Source organism: Lotus japonicus, chromosome 3, assembly GCF_012489685.1.
Source record: "Lotus japonicus ecotype B-129 chromosome 3, LjGifu_v1.2".
In the NCBI taxonomy this organism is placed as follows: Eukaryota; Viridiplantae; Streptophyta; class Magnoliopsida; order Fabales; family Fabaceae; genus Lotus; species Lotus japonicus.
Window position 1 is genome coordinate 87,302,504 of NC_080043.1, and position 18,207 is coordinate 87,320,710.

General features: G+C 33.4%; 1 protein-coding gene across 2 annotated transcripts; it reads left to right on the top strand.

Moving 5' to 3' along the window:
- The first annotated feature begins 9,345 nt into the window (after window positions 1-9,345).
- Window positions 9,346-17,347, top strand: LOC130746945 (protein STRUBBELIG-RECEPTOR FAMILY 3-like). Of its 2 annotated transcripts, XM_057599742.1 has the most exons (17): window positions 9,346-9,562; window positions 9,763-9,991; window positions 10,976-11,105; window positions 11,320-11,391; window positions 11,563-11,628; window positions 11,703-11,774; window positions 11,876-11,947; window positions 12,055-12,126; window positions 12,207-12,272; window positions 12,449-12,514; window positions 13,354-13,787; window positions 13,907-14,364; window positions 14,946-15,217; window positions 15,804-15,942; window positions 16,246-16,382; window positions 16,464-16,620; window positions 16,714-17,347. In XM_057599742.1, the coding sequence occupies exons 2-17, from the start codon at window positions 9,871-9,873 to the stop codon at window positions 16,789-16,791; spliced, it is 2,412 nt and encodes an 803-aa protein (XP_057455725.1). In that variant the 5' UTR covers window positions 9,346-9,562; window positions 9,763-9,870; the 3' UTR covers window positions 16,792-17,347. The 2 variants fall into 2 exon arrangements, with proteins under 2 accessions (XP_057455725.1, XP_057455726.1); XM_057599743.1 differs by lacking the exons at window positions 9,346-9,562; window positions 9,763-9,991; window positions 10,976-11,105 and having other exon boundaries at window positions 11,722-11,774.
- Window positions 17,348-18,207: the final 860 nt, after the last annotated feature.

The window sequence follows — 18,207 nt, forward strand, 5'->3', positions numbered from 1 at the left end:
ATTTTCAAAACCAGCATCATGTGAGTGAGCAAGACTTGGGAACATGTCATTTGAGTATAAGGAATAAAGACCAAGGTATAAAAGACTCTATATAACTATGCATGATAAAATTGGATAAACAAAATCTATAAAAGAAAAATATGCAAAAATGCATGGACTAAAACTCAGGGTAAGAAAATAACTTCCTTCCAAGTGATTGAGTGCTTCCAAGTGTTCTCCATTTTTATTTCCTGAAAAACTAACAAAAGAAACAGAAACGTAAAACAGAAAAAAGAAACATGGGTTGTCTCCCATTCAGGACTAAGTTTGAGTCTTAGGTAGACTTTACCTCAAACTCGTAACTCAAACAAAAAATCACAAACAATCCCCGGCAACGGCGCCAAAAACTTGTTGGTAAATCCGCAAGTGTACGAATCCACCCGGTTTTAAATATCAAACCACAGGGATTGTGAGTGAATAGATTCGGTTCAAGCTTTGAGTTTGAAGGTTTGTTTATTGAGGCAAACATATGTCGAAGTAGTAATAAGGAAAAAGAAAATATAAATCCAGAAATGAAACAGAGAATGAAAAGAAAGAGTGATTTACTTTGGGTTCTTGCTCAACTAATCAATTCAAGCACATCATTCTAAGCACGTGTTCTCATGAATCTCTCCTTGATGTTATAGCCTAAGCAACTACCTATCGATGCCTCGCATAGATAATTCTTTCAAACCAAAAGATAAGCCCAATTCCTTGTGTACTTAAACATTTGTTTGAAGCATAAAGATTATAAAGTTCAGGCCAACAAACCCCAACCCTTCCTCTATTCCTAGTAGCAAGTATAGAAGAGGTAATCCCATAACAAATCCCTAATCTATAACAAACTTCCGTTCTATTATAGAAAAGCATAAAGCTAGCACATGTTCTAACTTGAAACATAAAGCATGGATATGGGATTCAAGGAAAGAAGAAGAACATGTGGGAAAGAACTTAAGATTATAACTTAAAAGGAAAAGTCTTACAAGAAATCCAAAGTAAAAGAAGAGAGATTAGCCAAGCATGGCAAGAGTCATGCTTGGCTAAGAACCTGAATTACAAGCTTGGAAGCCTTCTCTCACTATCCTAGTTGATCCTCTACCTCTGAATTTTACAAAGTATCAAAAGATATCAAAAATTACAAGAGAAAATGACTAAAATTCTATTTATAGGCAAAAATCACGAGTTTGGGCTGTTCCGGGCGCTCAGGCGCCAATTCAGAGCGCCTGAGCGCCAATTCCATGCTGAAAAAGTGCCTCTGGAAGGTAATTGGCGCCTAGGCGCCAATTCAGAGCGCCTGAGCGCCAATTCCAGAGCGCCTAGGCGCCAATTCCAATTTCTGGAACAGGGCAATTGGCGCCTAGGCGCCAATGGAGCATGCCTAGGCGCTCAGACTCGCTGGAAAGTCCCTTGATCTTCATTTTAACTCCTCTTTATGCCTCTTTAAGCCTCCCTTCAATTCACCAAGCTTCTTGACCTTCCTTCTTCTTCAGTTTCAAACCTGAAAACTTGATGACAAAGCTAGAAAAATATCTAGAAATTCAGAGGTTAGTTTTGCACAAAGGCTCCAAAACAAGTGGAAATTGCCTATGACTCTTAAACTCTAATCAAATGCAACTAAAGTCCTTATAAAACTACAAAATTACTAAACTAATGCAAATGCACAAATAAAAGTTAAAATGCATGAGAATGCATGAAACACTACATGAGACATAAGAAAAAGACTCAAAACTAACAAAGAAAAACCCTAAAAACATCATATAAACCCGGGTCATCAGTCATCGACTTTTCACATCATCATCATCATGTATATACACCCCTTTGAAAATTAAAAGCTATAAAAGGGGATAAGTAAAACTAAAACTTGATTACGACAAAAGATAAAGGAAACAAAAGAAAGACATTAGTACTTATATATACGAAATGAACAAAGAAAATTATCAAACATTAAGGTGATACCTAAAGTTGAACATCATCAAGTAAACCACAACTTCCTTTATTGAGAGTAGGGCTTGCAAGCATGGTTAAATGCCAAGGGAAAAAATAGTAATTCAGCAAGCAAGGAAGTTAAAAAAGGAAATACATAAACCAAGACAAAAAAATGCAATTGATGGCAAATATGGTTTTGTTGTGAGGAAGATTATTGAGATAGAAAATTGGAAATAATCAAATGACTAAAGCATAGGTGACCGGGTCATACCTTAATGTCGAAATCGACGCAGGTGATGCAGAGGGCTGGTAGAATGATATTTCTCTATTGTGTGTGTGCTTTGATGTGAGGAAAACTTGGTTTAGAGATTTTATAGGGAGATAGTTGAAGCTGAAGAGGTGGGTGATAAGGTGCAACTTGAGAAGATGGAAGATGAAGATACTATGTGAATTAAATTTTTTGGATGGTGGAAGATTTTTGAAGTCCAAAAGGTTGATGAGAAGTAGTAACAGTTGAATGTGGAAGAGGAAGAGAAATTAATGTTTGAAAGAAGGGCAAAAGCCAATAACATTGGAGATGCAATCAACGGCCCTGATCCAATCTAACGAAAATAAGTAGTATATTTACACAAATGTCCATGCTTAATTTGAGAGTTGTGTACAATGAATTATTAAATTTCAAAGTTGCCCTCAAGGTAGCAAAAACTCTTCCTTTATATATAGTATAGATAGATAGATAGATATCATCACTTAAATACTTTCAGGATTCTTTCTAAACAAATTATGCCCTTAAAAGCAGATATGTTAATAGTAATGTAGCAAAAAGTCTTCTAAAATTGTTTGTTGTGCTGCAATGCAAGGCTTCTGTTACTTCATTAATGTATTCTTTATCATCATATAGCACACGTCCTTGAATGTGTCATATGTAACTTTAGAGTTTAATGGATATGCACTAACAGTGTAAAATAGTTTTACACAGTTATCCAATCAAAGCATGTCACATAGGAGAGATAATTACATTTGACTTTAATTTTAATTAAAAGAATAAGATATTTTCTGATTTGGCGGAATTCAATTGGATGTTTGTGTAAAACTATTTTACACTGTCAGTGCATATCCATTAAACTCGTAACTTTATATACTTTTCTTATGTTTAGAAATTAATGAGCCCCTTTATAAAATTTAGCAATAACCATAGGTAATATTAACTTTTTTATAGCCTATAAAAATCTGTGTTACTTTTGATCCATTTATAAAAAGAAATTATGAATTAAAAGATTTAAATTAAATTCAGATATAAGAAATCATAAATTTGGAAGCTTTGTTTTACCGTGAAAAAAAAAACATGAAAAAAAACCTATTTGTAAACCATGAAAACACCTATTTATAAACCATGAAAACTGTCCAATATTAAGTAGGATGAAATCAATAGGAAATCATTACAAAATCAAAGTGCGAGTTATAGCACATTTAGACATTCTAAGCTAAAAAATCAGTATCTAGCCTCTGGTATATGCACTTGCAAAATGACTAAAAGTTCGAGCCTTAATTCAATGCAAATACGTCAAAGCAGACTATATGAAGTGCACATTTTGAATGAGTGTTGTTGCTAATTTATATAGTTGTAGGACCAGTTAGTGGAAATTTTATTTTTTGGAGTGATATCATATTTCGTATTAAAACCACCACCTTTAATTTTTATGTTCTAATTTTAATATTAATATTAATTAAAAACTACTTAATAATTCTCTAGATCAAAACATATTAATTGTGACCTATGAAATTCTCTAAATTATAGTATGAACCAAATAGTAATGGGCTAAATAATAATAAACTCATTTACAAAAAATTCAAGGTAAATAACTAATGTTTTAATATAATTAAAAACCATTAATTTAATACTTATATAGTTTCATGGAAAATGCATAATGGGAAGGTTATTTTCTACATTGATATGGTATTAAACACACTATCTTTATCTTTTATGGATTAATATTGATATTAATTTTTATTTAACTAATAATTCAATAAATCAAAACTAACTTTGTGTGCTCTATGAAATTTCCTAACTCATATGAACAAAATACTAATAAACACTTTTTATATATTTTAAGGTAAATAGAAGAAGGATATATTTTCTAACTTATATATAACCCCTATAGTATATTAATGTGTTTTCTTTAATAAAAAAATCAGTTTATTCTAGTTTTATTTGTATGTATAAGAATTTGACCCTGAAAAGAAAATAAGACCAATATCCTTCAATTTTTGGTCTAGAAAATATCATTAATAAAAAAATGGAAAATAATAAATCACTTATTATGAAAATCTAACTTGAAGGTTAGAAATTCTTTTGTCATATAATCATTCAAAGAAAAATGCCTTCATGCTAGATCTAAGTGAATTTTTTTCAAAAGCATAAACTTTTATTCATTAAGAAAATAAAAATCGAGAAAAAATCTTTCTCAATTTGACAAAGAGTCAAAATATGACATAAAATATATCTATCACACTCAACGAAACATACCTTCAAAATTGACAAAGAAAGCCAAATAAAAGGGTTGTCAGCCTACAAAACAATCTTTAAAAAATTATTCAATGATAATTTAGATGTTAAATGATATGAATGAATAATTGGGCCAGTGGAAAGCAATTTTTCAAGTGTTTTGAGTCCCTTGAGGATGTTCTCAAAAACTTCTCAATGCCATACACCAAAATTTTCAAGGATGACAAATAGGCAATGGAAAGATTGAATCAAACTAAGAAGAATGATATAAAGAAACTATATAGAAGATGAGAGTTCATAAAGTTTAGTTAGTTGGCTACCTTGAGATGTACAGCTTTTTAATGGCTAACACCAAGCCTAACATGAGAAACTTAATATCGGTTACATTATACCTTAGAGAGTAGATCAACCGCAACAATTGACCTCAGATGACTTCAAATCTTGGATTAGTTTTCGAACCAAGAAGAATGCATATTGGAAACATACTGACACAAAAATAGAAAAATAAATCACAGAAAAATGAAGTCGATAAACATAGTCATTGTTCAGGAAATCCTGATCTTACATCCTTATAGAAAAATCTACAGAAAAAATAAAGAACAAAACAGAACATGTGCACTGTCTAAAAACCACATTGATTTTTGATGCAGGATTTACAAAACTTGAAACCTAAAACATAAGCTAGAAGCTCACCAATTTCACAACAGCAAAGAAACCCTGCATAGAGTTATGATTTGTAGTCACTGACAACTCTGGAGCCCAAAAATGTAGATGAGGTTAATGGAAAGATGTAGACAAATCAAACAAATGAAGAGTATTTATACCTAAAGACTCAACCATGAAGGATATGAAAAGCCCCAACTCTTCCCTATTCCATTCATTGAATAGTATTCATTTTAGAATCAATTAAAATTAGAGGACAAGTTTCAGATAATGAAAAGTCATGAATCATTAATTTAAAAAAGATGAAACAATTAAAATATTGAAAGATCAAGAATTCTTTTAAAGTATTAAAATCATTAAAGTGATCTCAAATTTTAAAATCAATTTCATAAGAGATGAATTAATTTTTTTTTTATAAAATGTATAAAAAATATAAATATTTGATTGGACAAATGGCGAAATTAAAAGAGAAATAAAACTACATAAATTCTAAAAATTTAGAATAAATAAAAAACTAAAAAACTATGTGCTAACAAAATAACCTATTTGTATATCACTAAAAAATCACATAATAAATAGAAATATTTTTTAAAAAGGTTGCATGATTGTTAAAGAATTGTTGATTAACCTAATGGAATATGAAAAATCAATGTTATTTAAAACCACACATTAATTAATGTTTAAATTTAAAATGTTAAATTTTATATTACTTTTTTATGTGAATATGATTGTAGAATTTGAAAGGTTCTTGTGACATTATTAGACACTTTGAAGTTGGATCAATTGTTCTTTTTAAGGTTACATGGAATGAACGGCTGAGATTCAATCTAAGCAAAATAAAATGCATTTTTATTAAAATATCCATGCTCATCTTTCACGGTTTATAAAATTAATTGTTAAATGACAGTTTGCCCCCAAAGTTGCATAAACTCTCCCTTTATAGATAGATAGATAGATAGATAGATAGATTTAATGTGACAATCACCAAAAATTGGTTGACTAATTTTAAACAATAAACATATAAAATAATGTAAAATATGAATTGCTTGATATAGAATTCATTTGACTCATTGACTCGTTGAAAAGAAAATAGATTAGGATAATGGAGGAGTCTATCCTCTTGAATTTGATGACTCATATATGATTATTACCGGTTCTAGGGATTATTATTAGTTTGATTTTCTGTTTTTGATTTTTTTTAGTTCCATTCACTAATAATTTTAAAAAATGACTTTTGTTTTTATTTATTTGTTGCTTACAAATATTTCCATGATAAATACTAATATATACACAACTCATTTTTTAAACACTTCATTTCCACCTCTTTTTGTTTCTATCTCTCTCCTCTTACTCCCTCCGGTCCTATTTATAAGCAACAAAAAAAAAATTCACATAGTTTAAGAAATGTAGTTAAACTAGGTAAAATGCATTAAATATGTCTTGAATCAAAATAAACTTCCAAAATTACCCTTTGTTATTAATGTTGGAAAGTGAGAAAGAGAGAGAATAATTAATGAGACACATTTTACAATTTAGAATTAATAAGGGCATCATTGGAAAAAAATAATTAATATAGCTCAAACTTTCATTTGGTTCTTATAAAAAGGACCAAGATTTTTCTTCTCTTTCATGCTTATAAATAGGACCGGAGGGAGTACTATCTATCACATCTCATACTTTTCTCTCTCTTACTTTTTCCTTTCTTCGCATCTCTCTCTTCATTTCACCTCTTTCACCTCAAAAAGAGGTGTGTAGGTAACATTATTCAATACTAAATGAAACTATGAAAGAAAAAAAAGAAAAATAAATATGTATAAGAGGAGATAAAATGTTATTTTGACTAGGGTGGTTGTCCATCACTGAGATTCCAAGTTCTATGACAACTTGCTTGGGATAAAAAAAAATATAAAGACCGCCAACCTTTTTAGCTTCATTTTTTCTCCGCTGCTTCTTCGATTCCTTTTCAATTTCATAGCATAACGGTCACTTTTGCTGTTGACAGCTACAAAATTGTCTTTCCCTTCCACAACATGATTTTGTTTTTTTGTATACAACGTGGAAATTCATTATTCCAACGTAATAATGAGGTGGAATTGTGGAAACTCTGTTCATACTTATCCTTTTGTTGCACAAATTATTTGCATCAAACTTTTATACTTTTTATTATTTTGTTTATCTTTCAGTTTATTGAGCACTCTATATACTGACTCACCCTAATTTAAGTCATAGAGAAATAATTCTTAAGAGAATCTTCTAATTGGGACAGTACACATAACTGTTTTTTTATAGGATGTACATATTATAACTGTGATAGTTTATTGTTTTTTGTATGAGAATATGTGCTAATTTTGACAAACATGACTTATAGTGACAAGTTAAAAAAAAAAGACTTATAGTGACAAAGCAGATAAAAAGATTGGAATCAAAATACCTTTTCTTATGTCTCTTTGAGGTTGGAATAATTTCCAACGACCCACACAAACAAAGATTTGTGAGAAGCACACACATGTATTACATGACAGAAAAATACTAGCTAGCAAGCAACAAGTTGAAGCAAAGCAGAGAAACTGCACGCGCCAACTAGAGCGCGTGACGGTGGTAATTTTAGCATCCTTAAACACTTTACAGAGTGGAGATATATGGAGTAGTAGGGGTGTACAAGGGACGGGTTGAGACGAGTTTTGGTTAACCCTAACCCGACACTAAATGTTGATCGGGCCAATTCATAGACCCTAATCCGTCCCTAGACCCGAAGCAACCCGACATTATGAGGGTCCAATTTAGGACGGGTCTATGTAGGACGGGATCGGGTTGGCCCGAGGGACAATAAATTTAAGACTATTTGATACTAATTGTAAAATTTAAAGATAATAACATACTAAAAGAGTTATAAGTTGGAACTATTTTTTAGAAGAAATAACTTGAAAGGATTCAATTCTTTCATAATCTATTGCACTTGAGATGTTTATATTTTGTTTGATCATTTCTTCACTTGTCTCACGTATGCATAATACACACACATAATTTTCTCTTGTTAGAGCATGAAAGTGTCCATAGTTTGACCAACATTTATTTAATTCATAAGGTAGATGTTAAACATTTTAATCTCATCTACATGGTAAGATAAATTTGAGCACCATGTATCATATTTTAATCATTATAACAAATTAAAATTTTATAAAATATATATGTGGGACGAGCCGGGTGACCCGAGTGTCAACCCGAACCCGACCCTATCCGAAGTCGGGTAACTCGAAGATCAACCCTAACCCGGTCTCTTTTAATGATCGGGCCGGGAAAGGCTTGGGCTGGGACGGGTTGGCGGGTAGGGCGGGTCTTGTACACCCCTATGGAGTAGATATAAATGTTCCCAATACTCATTTTCCCCTCTTTTTCCAAGAAACTTTTCATTGGTTAATGAAATTTTAGGTTTCATCAAATTGTAAGTGAATCATATAAATCAGTAAAACTTACATAGATTTCAATGTATAAAAAAGAGTGCTAAAATAAGTGTTAATAATACTAAACGAATATTAAATACATGTACAACTTGACTTGACTTCATCTTTTTCTTTTATTATTAGAAAGTTCTTAAACAATTGGTAGATAACTGATATGCTTAAGTATTTAGCTCAAAGTTTGACCATTAAAGGTATATTTGGAGAAAGATTATTGAAAGATACTTATTCACTTAGTGTGAATTCGATGAAATTAGTCTCATGAGTGTCGACACTTAGAATATTCGAATACTCGCAAAACCAAGAATTAAAAATACTTTTCTTTTCTTTAGAGAGAGACGGTGGTGGTGATAAGGAAAGAAAAGTGAAGAAAAAGACTTTCAGACAACCTCCGTCATTGTAGGGATTTGGGTTTGGCACCCCACCTATTGGGTTTGGCACCCCATGTATTCAATACGGAAATTTAATTTCCGTTTTCAAAACGGAATTTAAAATTCCGATTTGTTTTTTATATGCAATGAACGGTTGAAAATGTGCCACATATGCTAAAATACATAACGGTTTTTTAATTTCCGTTTTTTTCGTATTAAAATCGGAATTTAAATTCTCGTTTTTAATAAAGTGGGGTGCGAAACCCAATAGGTGGGGTGCCAAACCAAATTCCCGTCATTGTATTGTAAGTTCTACAAATTTGGCTTTGCTTTTTTCTTGTTTCCTTGTTGTCAGTTTCTCCTTTTACAAAGGTTAGGGTTATACACAAGTTTCAATTACTTAGATCACTATTAGTTGCCAAATTTTCCATTTTTTAAGACAATGCAATATGTGTGCTTACGTTGTTCCCTTCTCCCAAACTGTATATGAATCTTAAACTCCAAGCTTATCTTACTTTTTCTTCAGCTCAGTTCCAACAATTGTAACTTCTACTCAATACTTCTCATCTCTCAGCATTTGACAACGTTCTTATTCTACTATTCACTTTATTTCTCAGCTAGTAAGTTCCTTTCTATTTTCTTTTCAGATTTTACTATCATGGTCATGTTGAAGGCTTGAAATTAATTAACATTTGCATTTGTTTTTGAATCATGGGTTGTGTTTTTGGATATGATTGGTGTGTTTGGAATCATGGGGTGTGCTTATTTTTTGTTTTTGGTGGATTGAATTCTAGAGTTATTGAGATTCTTGTACCATCAGGTGCTGAGTTGTCAAAGTTGACCAGTGCTGACCTGGTTCTTCTTCAGCTGGGAGGATGCTTTTGTGATTGGTTACTTGTGTTGAAGATTAAGGTGGAGCTGAGGATCGATGGGTTGGAAGAGATCTACTTTGGAGTGTGAGAGATTGAAGATCCATGGAAATGTTCTACTGGGAATTTTGTTGATCTGCACAATTCAGATTTCATGTGCGCTCACTGATCCCACAGATGGTATGGATTCTTCCTCTTTTCGCCTTCGGCATTTTAATGTAGTCTCTCAAGTAAATGACTCCAGATTCTCTGGTCACACAAGTGTAGCTGTTAGCTGATAGGGTAGTCTTCCTGGTCTTGTTTTTTTAATATTATATTGTGTGTGAGGGTTTTCTTTACTCTCTCAATGGTGGTGGTTGCAGGAAGACTATCTACTGGCGATCAATTGGATTTTGGGTTTGTTTCGGTGTTGAGTAGAATGTCTTTTAGTAGAATTAAGTTAGAAAGAATTAATTATGGAAGAGTGATTTGTGTTTTGGAACAAGATTGTAAGAGTAAGCTTAAAATGGTTGTTTTTGTATGTATGATTAGATAGAATTACTTTTAAAGTATAAATATAGCTATAGTTTATGGGTCCTACACCTAGAATGATCTTTTCTCAATAGAAAAGTGAGAAATTTCATTTATCTCAAAAGGTCTTTTACTCACCATAAACATACTTTTGGTGCTCAGAAAAGTTTTACCATACATTGTGAATTTCAAAAAGGTGCCTCATGATTCTAAATCTTTCACTTACTACTATTCATTACTCAACTTCTGTTTGAGTAGTTATCCAAATAGGCACTTCATGTATTCTACAAATACAATGATGCTATGGCCTATGGGGTTGATCCCCTGCTTCCCCTGTGAAATTGAAGCATTGCAATTTCTGTTTCTGTGCCTCGTCAGTATTCAGTTAATTGATATGTTCAAGTGTCCCTGATTTAATATTATAAATTAACTACTATTCACCTCTTTTTCTTATACTACTGGCCTGTTACTGAATGCTGATAGTGGTACATTTAATATTCTTCCTTATGTCTTGATTGATGTGTGGAGACTGTGGAGAATTACTGTGAAGTAGAACAGAAATTTTATGACTTACTACTTTTAACATATTCCTGATTGTTTATGTCCTATACCTGTGGTCTATATAGGAGTTCTAAACTTTTCTGATTGTATCAGTTGCTGCAATTAATAGCTTATACGCTGCTCTGGGGTCCCCTGCTCTCCCTGGTTGGGTTCCAAGTGGCGGAGATCCATGCGGAGAAGGGTGGCAAGGCATTCAGTGTAATGGTTCATTCATACAAAAAATGTATGTTATGTTGTTATTCATTTATGCTTGATTCTTCACGTCGAATTATTGATCAATATCTCTCAAAATGGTTTGTTTATAGACATGATTGAATATATAGGTTATTATTAGGTTGTTTGATTCATGTGGCTGTTTCCACCGAGTGGGAAAAGGCTTTTGTTTTTGTTGTATCTCAGAATTGATTATCTTTTTCTTATCATTTTATTCATGACAGAGTTCTGAATGGTGCAAATTTGGGAGGAGAACTGGGTGATAATCTGTCAACATTTGTTACAATCTCAGTAATGTAAATTGAATTCTCTCTTTCTTCATTTGTGTGAACATATGCGTGAGCAAGTGGATGTCTGTGCATCTACTGCGTTTCCTCAGTTCATGAATTGCAGTGCTCATCCTTCTCACAGTATATATATGTTTCTTCTGCATTATCTTTACTGTTTGCTATGTATTTTGGAGGTAGTGATCTGAGCAACAACAACATTGGAGGAAGTATTCCATCCAGTTTGCCAGTTACCATGAGAAACTTGTATGTACTAAATCAACTCTGTAATACTCTTCCTAACAAATTGTGTAAAAAGACATGATGGGTTGTACTTGCAGTTTTCTTGCGGCCAACCAGTTCACCGGAAGTATTCCGACCTCTTTATCCACTTTAACTGGACTGACAGACATGTGAGTACGTTGCTTCTCCTATTTTATATTAAATATGTATGGTAGCTGATATTCAATTACATGCAAGTTCATCTGGACTATATTGATTTATCTCCTTTCAGGTCTCTTAACGAAAACCATTTAAGTGGAGAAATACCAGATGCATTTCAGTCACTTACGCAGTTGATCAACCTGTATGGCCTCGTTTTAAATTATACATTTATACAGAAAATTTGAATGAAAATTCTTTGCTTAATTATACATTAAGCATGCGTTGATGGAGCAATTAACTGTTGTGCAGAGATTTATCTACTAATAATTTGAGCGGGGAATTGCCTCCTTCCGTGGAGAATTTGTCAGCTCTAACCACCCTGTATGTATTTTGTCTTAGTAAAAAAATCAAAGCATGAGCTATTTTCTATATCAAGCAACTCACTGTTTCCTTGTTGGCAGGCGCTTACAGAACAATCAGCTGTCTGGGACACTTGATGTTTTACAAGATCTTCCTCTGCAAGATTTGTACTTCTCTTAACCTTTTTTCATATAAATTATTGCTGATATTTTAATTTCTAGAATTGTTTTCATTATAGATTGTAGGGGTTTTAGAATGTGTATAGGATTGGATGCTATCTTTTTAGCTTTGGTACTACTGTGTTCTCTATTAAATTTGTGCTTATTCTGTCCTGTTTGAGCAGGAATGTTGAGAACAACCAGTTTGCTGGCCCAATACCTCCAAAGTTGCTAAACATCCCAAAATTCAGGTGTTCAAAAATACATTTATATATTTTTCTTCTTTTTGCTTTAATGCGGTGTTTTCTTGAAAATATGAAGATGGACATGTATCTTGGTGGTTTGGATCACATTTCTTGAAAATTTACCAGATCCTGTTAATTTCAAAGTTGTCCAGTGTTGCAATTAACCCTGAAAAACAACAGATAAGCCAAAAGAGAATAAACTTTACTTTGACATAGGGCTTTCTGGAGAATTAAGAAATACAGAAGTTATTTGAAATAACCAATTAGATGCTAACTCCAGCTAAAAATCTGGAAAAAGAAACGATTTGTTTTAAGATAAGTCTCAAGAGTCCAGATCACATGCAATTTTCAATTTGTATAGTCACTGTACATTGACAGGTGCACTTTTTGCACCAAAATTAACGTCAGCAATTTGTCACGAAGGAATTCCATTGTGGTGTATAATGGATTAATGGTGCTTGAAACTTAAAGTTCTCGGCTTATTAAATCCACACAAGGTGTAGATTTTGTAGTTTAAATTGGATTTGGAGAGTGGATAATATTACTTAGCAATAGAAGGACAGTAATAGTAATGGTGAGCTGAATTTGTAAATGTGGTCACCAGACTATTTCTATAGTGATAGTAATAGCAGGGCTTAAGGTGGAGTTTTCTGTATTTTATATGTCTCTCTTGTAGCTTACTTGGTATTATTCTGACCACTCAGAAAACTCAAATGTCCATTCCTTGCTCTAATTGCTCTCATTCGGTGTCGTTCATTGATTTCCGTTTTATTAGAAAATTGAATTTGAAGAGTATAGCGTTGTAATTTTGTAGCTTTAGTAATTATGATATGTTTGTATTGCAGACAAGCTGGAAATCCATTTAATGTTAATGCTACTGCAGCTGTTGCTCCTCCACCTCGCTCCCCAGTGACAGCACCGCCAGGAACACCAGTTTCTGGGGGAACACCAGTTTCTGGGGGACCACCAGTTTCTGGGGTACCATCTTCTGGCCGTGTACCTACTAAACAGGCTGATGGACCCACTGTAGCAAATGAACCACATTCTGTGAAATCCAAAAAACACACCAAAAGGGTGGTTTGGATATCTATTGCTAGTGTAATAGGATTCATTATTTTGGTACTAGCACTAATTCTATTTATTCCAAGATGCGGCCAAAGGAGAAGGGAACAGAATGACAGAAGGTCCAAGCGACATCAAATTGGTGCAGTGGGAGGTGAAAGACAAAATGCTAGGGATTATGGGGCTCTAGTCCAACCACCTCGTCAAACAGAAAAAGGCAAATAAATATACATTTTGATCCTAAATTTAATTTATTACCCAACATTGAATTATTCATTGAAAGGATTCACCAATTTATCACTTCAATGTTTGAATAATTTTAATTTATTTTAACAGTACCACCAGCAGCGGATGTTTCAAAGCAGAAAGAGGATAATCAAGCAGAGACCAGGAGAGTGTGGGCTATTCCAAATCGGGAGCATGAGCAAGAGAAGGATGTGCAAAGAATGGTATCAATACCAAAGCCAGAAGATCATGAGATAGATATAAGTACACTAGAAGTGTATTCAATGCCTCCCCCGCCTCCTCCCCCTCCCCCTCCTCCTCCCCCTCCACCCACACCTCCACCACCACCACCTCCTCCTCCTACTAGGAAGGTGATTGTTGAGCCTGTCACTCACCGCAGAGGGACTAATGCCGATCCACCCACAAGAAGTTCAGTTCCTCCTCCCACTTTTGCAAAATGTTTCACCATTGCATCACTTCAACAATACACAAATAGCTTTTCTCAAGAAAATCTCATAGGAGGAGGGATGCTGGGAAGCGTGTATAAAGCAGAGCTTCCTAATGGGAAGGTAGGCTGCTTATCAATTGCATTGATCAGTGTATAGTATACTGATGAAACAAGTTTCAGTGTTTTTTCCCCTCACATCTCTTTTTTGTTATGAACTGCCTTGCTTTGCTTATGATTTCATTAATTTGATTAATACATTGTCTCACTGTTTTGTTGTCTCTTAAATTTTCTTTTAGCTGGACAGATCATGTTCATTGTGTCATCTTATTTGTGCCTGTTTCAACATTTTTAGGTTGCAAGGTCAAATAAAGTGTAAAAAGCATGAAAAATATTTAGTTCATGCATTTTGTGGTTTGTTTTCTAATTGGTTATTCTTGCATGTGAACAAATATTTCACGTTTTGGTGGCTCCCTCTTCTTCTTCTTCTTCTTCTTTGCCGACTTCTTCTTCTTCTTCTTCTTCTTCTTCTTCTTCTTCTTCTTCTTCTTTGCCGACTTGGTTTCTTAGGATCAAGTCTTGTTTCAGATCTAATCAAGTCTTGTTTCAGATCTCATTTTTTTTCACTAACTAAAGTAATTGTAGTGTTATGCCTTGATTGGATTCATGTTCTGTGCTCACTCTGTTTATAATTTGAAATCTTAGCTACTTGCTGTGAAGAAACTGGATAAGAGAGCCTCTGCTCACCAGAAGGATGATGAGTTTCTTGAATTGGTGAATAGTATTGACAGAATACGACATGCAAATATTGTTGAGCTTATTGGATACTGTTCAGAGCATGGCCAAAGGCTTCTGATCTATGAGTACTGCAGTAATGGATCACTGCATGATGCACTCCACTCAGATGATGAAATCAAAACAAAACTCTCATGGAATGCTCGAATTCGGATGGCACTTGGAGCAGCTAGAGCCTTAGAGTAAGTCAAGTAATCGTTATTGTGAAGAAAAAATCGTCATTTTAATTTGTAGCTACGATTGGTTCAAAGTTTTCATTTTCAAATTCTAGTTTGTTCTTGCCTAAGTTTTTAACTTCCCTCTGTGAATTCATTTAATGCTGGAATTATTTTGCTAAAAACTTGTAACTCATAAGGTACCATATTCCAACCTCACTAGAACTTACTCAAGTTTAAATTGGTAAAACGGCATACTTACCCTCATTGCTGATTGATGTGGGTCTTATATTTATTCAAATTGCATTATGCTCTATTTCTATATGAAAGAGGTTATAAATATTTAAACACTATTTCAAGAACCAATGCTGTCCAAAGTATAAGCTGCTTGGGGGGACAAACTGAGATGTTTTTTTCTCTAACCAAAAAGAAATATCTTGTTTAATCTCTTTAGAGAGATATAGGATTTTCTTTGTTTAACCAGACTGATAATTAAAGCATATTCAAAAATATGATTGGGAGCTGAGGGTCGGGAATTTTTTCTTTGCTTTAAGATATTTAAAGACAAGATTTTAGATTCTGAACCTAATTTTTCTTCTTGTCCTTTATCAAGATACTTGCATGAGCTATGTCATCCGCCGGTGATACATAGAGATTTGAAGTCTGCCAATATTCTCCTTGACGAGGATCTATCTGTGCATGTATCTGATTGTGGCTTAGCTCCACTAATAACTTCGGGATCTGTAAGTCAGGTACAAAATTATCTCATATTGTTGATGTTGTTTCTACTTCATGAGGGAAATGACAAGATTTGTGAGGTTTGATGTAACTCATTATATTTTTTTATGATTTCATGTTAAATTGCATAACATCAAACAACTATAGTAGTGTAAGTTTGAATTTCCGTTAAAGTCAACGCCAATCCATGTTTGAGTCAATGTGGCAAAATCTTACTAGCGTTGAGATATGTGTTTTCTCGTTCGCATCAATGCAAACACCAAACCAAATCAATTTAATGTGTTTATAACAGTCCTATATATTTCATGCATTGTCAGCTCTCGGGGAACCTGCTGACAGCTTATGGCTATGGAGCTCCAGAATTCGAGTCAGGAATTTACACATACCAAAGTGATGTATACAGCTTTGGAGTGATTATGTTAGAACTTATGACTGGCCGTCAGTCCCATGACAGGTGAGAATGCACAAGCAGTTACCTCAGCATCTGTTTGGGCTTGTTATGAAATTAATTCATTACTTGGAACTTCCTGCACAGGACGCGTCCGCGAGGGGAGCAATTTCTTGTCAGATGGGCAATTCCCCGACTTCATGATATTGATGCATTATCAAGCATGGTTGATCCTTCTTTAAATGGAGATTACCCTGCAAAATCATTGTCAAATTTTGCAGACATTATTTCTAGGTGCCTTCAGGTAAAGTCTTTACCAATCTGAGCTAACTTATTAACTTATTTATCTCCATGCTGTGGAAATAATATGTTGCCCACAAATGTTTATCTATTGCAGTCAGAACCAGAATTTAGGCCAGCAATGTCAGAGGTGGTCATGTACTTGATAAATATGATAAAGAAGGAGTCTCAGTAAAGTGGATCAAGTGAAAAATGGGAATGGTAGTGATATTCATTAAATGAGTTAATGTGCAGTTATTTACCTGATGAATAAGTAGAGATTAATGTGCAGAGACATCATGATCATGCTACCTAAGGAGGCCCAATTAGTTGTCTCCACCCTCCTTGCTTCATTACTTCCTGCTAACCTACTCACCATTCACATGCTAAGTTCAACCAGAAATTTTGTACAATCAGCTTCAGGGAAAATGTAGTGTCAACACTCCTTGTATGTGTAGATCTTTTGATATCTGATTATTTTATAGCTCATTGAAACAGGCCATGTTAATGTTAGTGATAGGCGTGCTAACTAACCCATTTGTTTCATAAATATTGTTTCTGAATTCTTGATAATGATAATGTAATGCCATAGTGCATCCTTGTGGTTTTTATATTCATCATTTGAACAATCAAGTCAAGCTTTGTAATTTAGTATTGATTGTTCTTTGTAAACTAGAGGAAGACATCTATTGTCGTTTTCTTAGTGACCGTTCAGTCTATCTTTTGATTGAGAGTTGGTTTACAGTTTAAAAGTGTTCGGGTTATGTTATTTTCCTATTTACATACTTACTAACGGTAAACCAAACGGGCTCCGAATATAAATTGCGTTGGGAGCCTCAGAATCAAATTTTCCCATCATCGATTTTGTTTAGTTATTTGTTTTTGGTTAAATTGAACTATTAGTTATCACACTAAATTTTGAAGATTCAAATTAGAGAGCATTTTGATTTAGGTAAGCTGCACTTTGTAAAATCCAAATCAATGGTTTGAATGAAAGTCGTAAGAGATATTTTCATTCAAACCATGGTGTACTTGTCTTGTGCATCATATTTGTGCTTTTTGTAAAATACAGGCATTTAAACTAATATAAAAAAACAAAAGAATTAAAAAATAAAACTTTTAGTTTTGAGAAATTTTAAATTAATTTGTTGTCAAGACATTTATATGCATATACATAACAAAATACTAAGTTGTTAAAATTTCAATGATTAATTTCTTTATTATAATGGTTAACCCGGAAAGACACATTATGTTAGAAGAAGAAAACAAATTAATTATAGCAGACTGATGAGCACTAAATTTCACCATCAAACCAAATTTTGGCTGATGGTTTATGCAATGTGCTACATGAATAAATAAAGAATGTCTGCTACGTGACGTTTCATGCTAAATTGAAATTGACAGGTCCCTTGTATACACCGAAAAGAGAAATCCAACTGGCCCAGAAAAATAATTGAGTATTTGTTGCAAGATGACTTTCAGATGGTTCACAGGAGCTTTCTTTTGTGGTGGCTAAAGAAGATATTCATATATAATTATAGAGGCAGAAAAGTTAACTTTTTTTAACCAAATTTTAGGGGAGAAGAACTAATTAAAAGGGAATGATATCTCG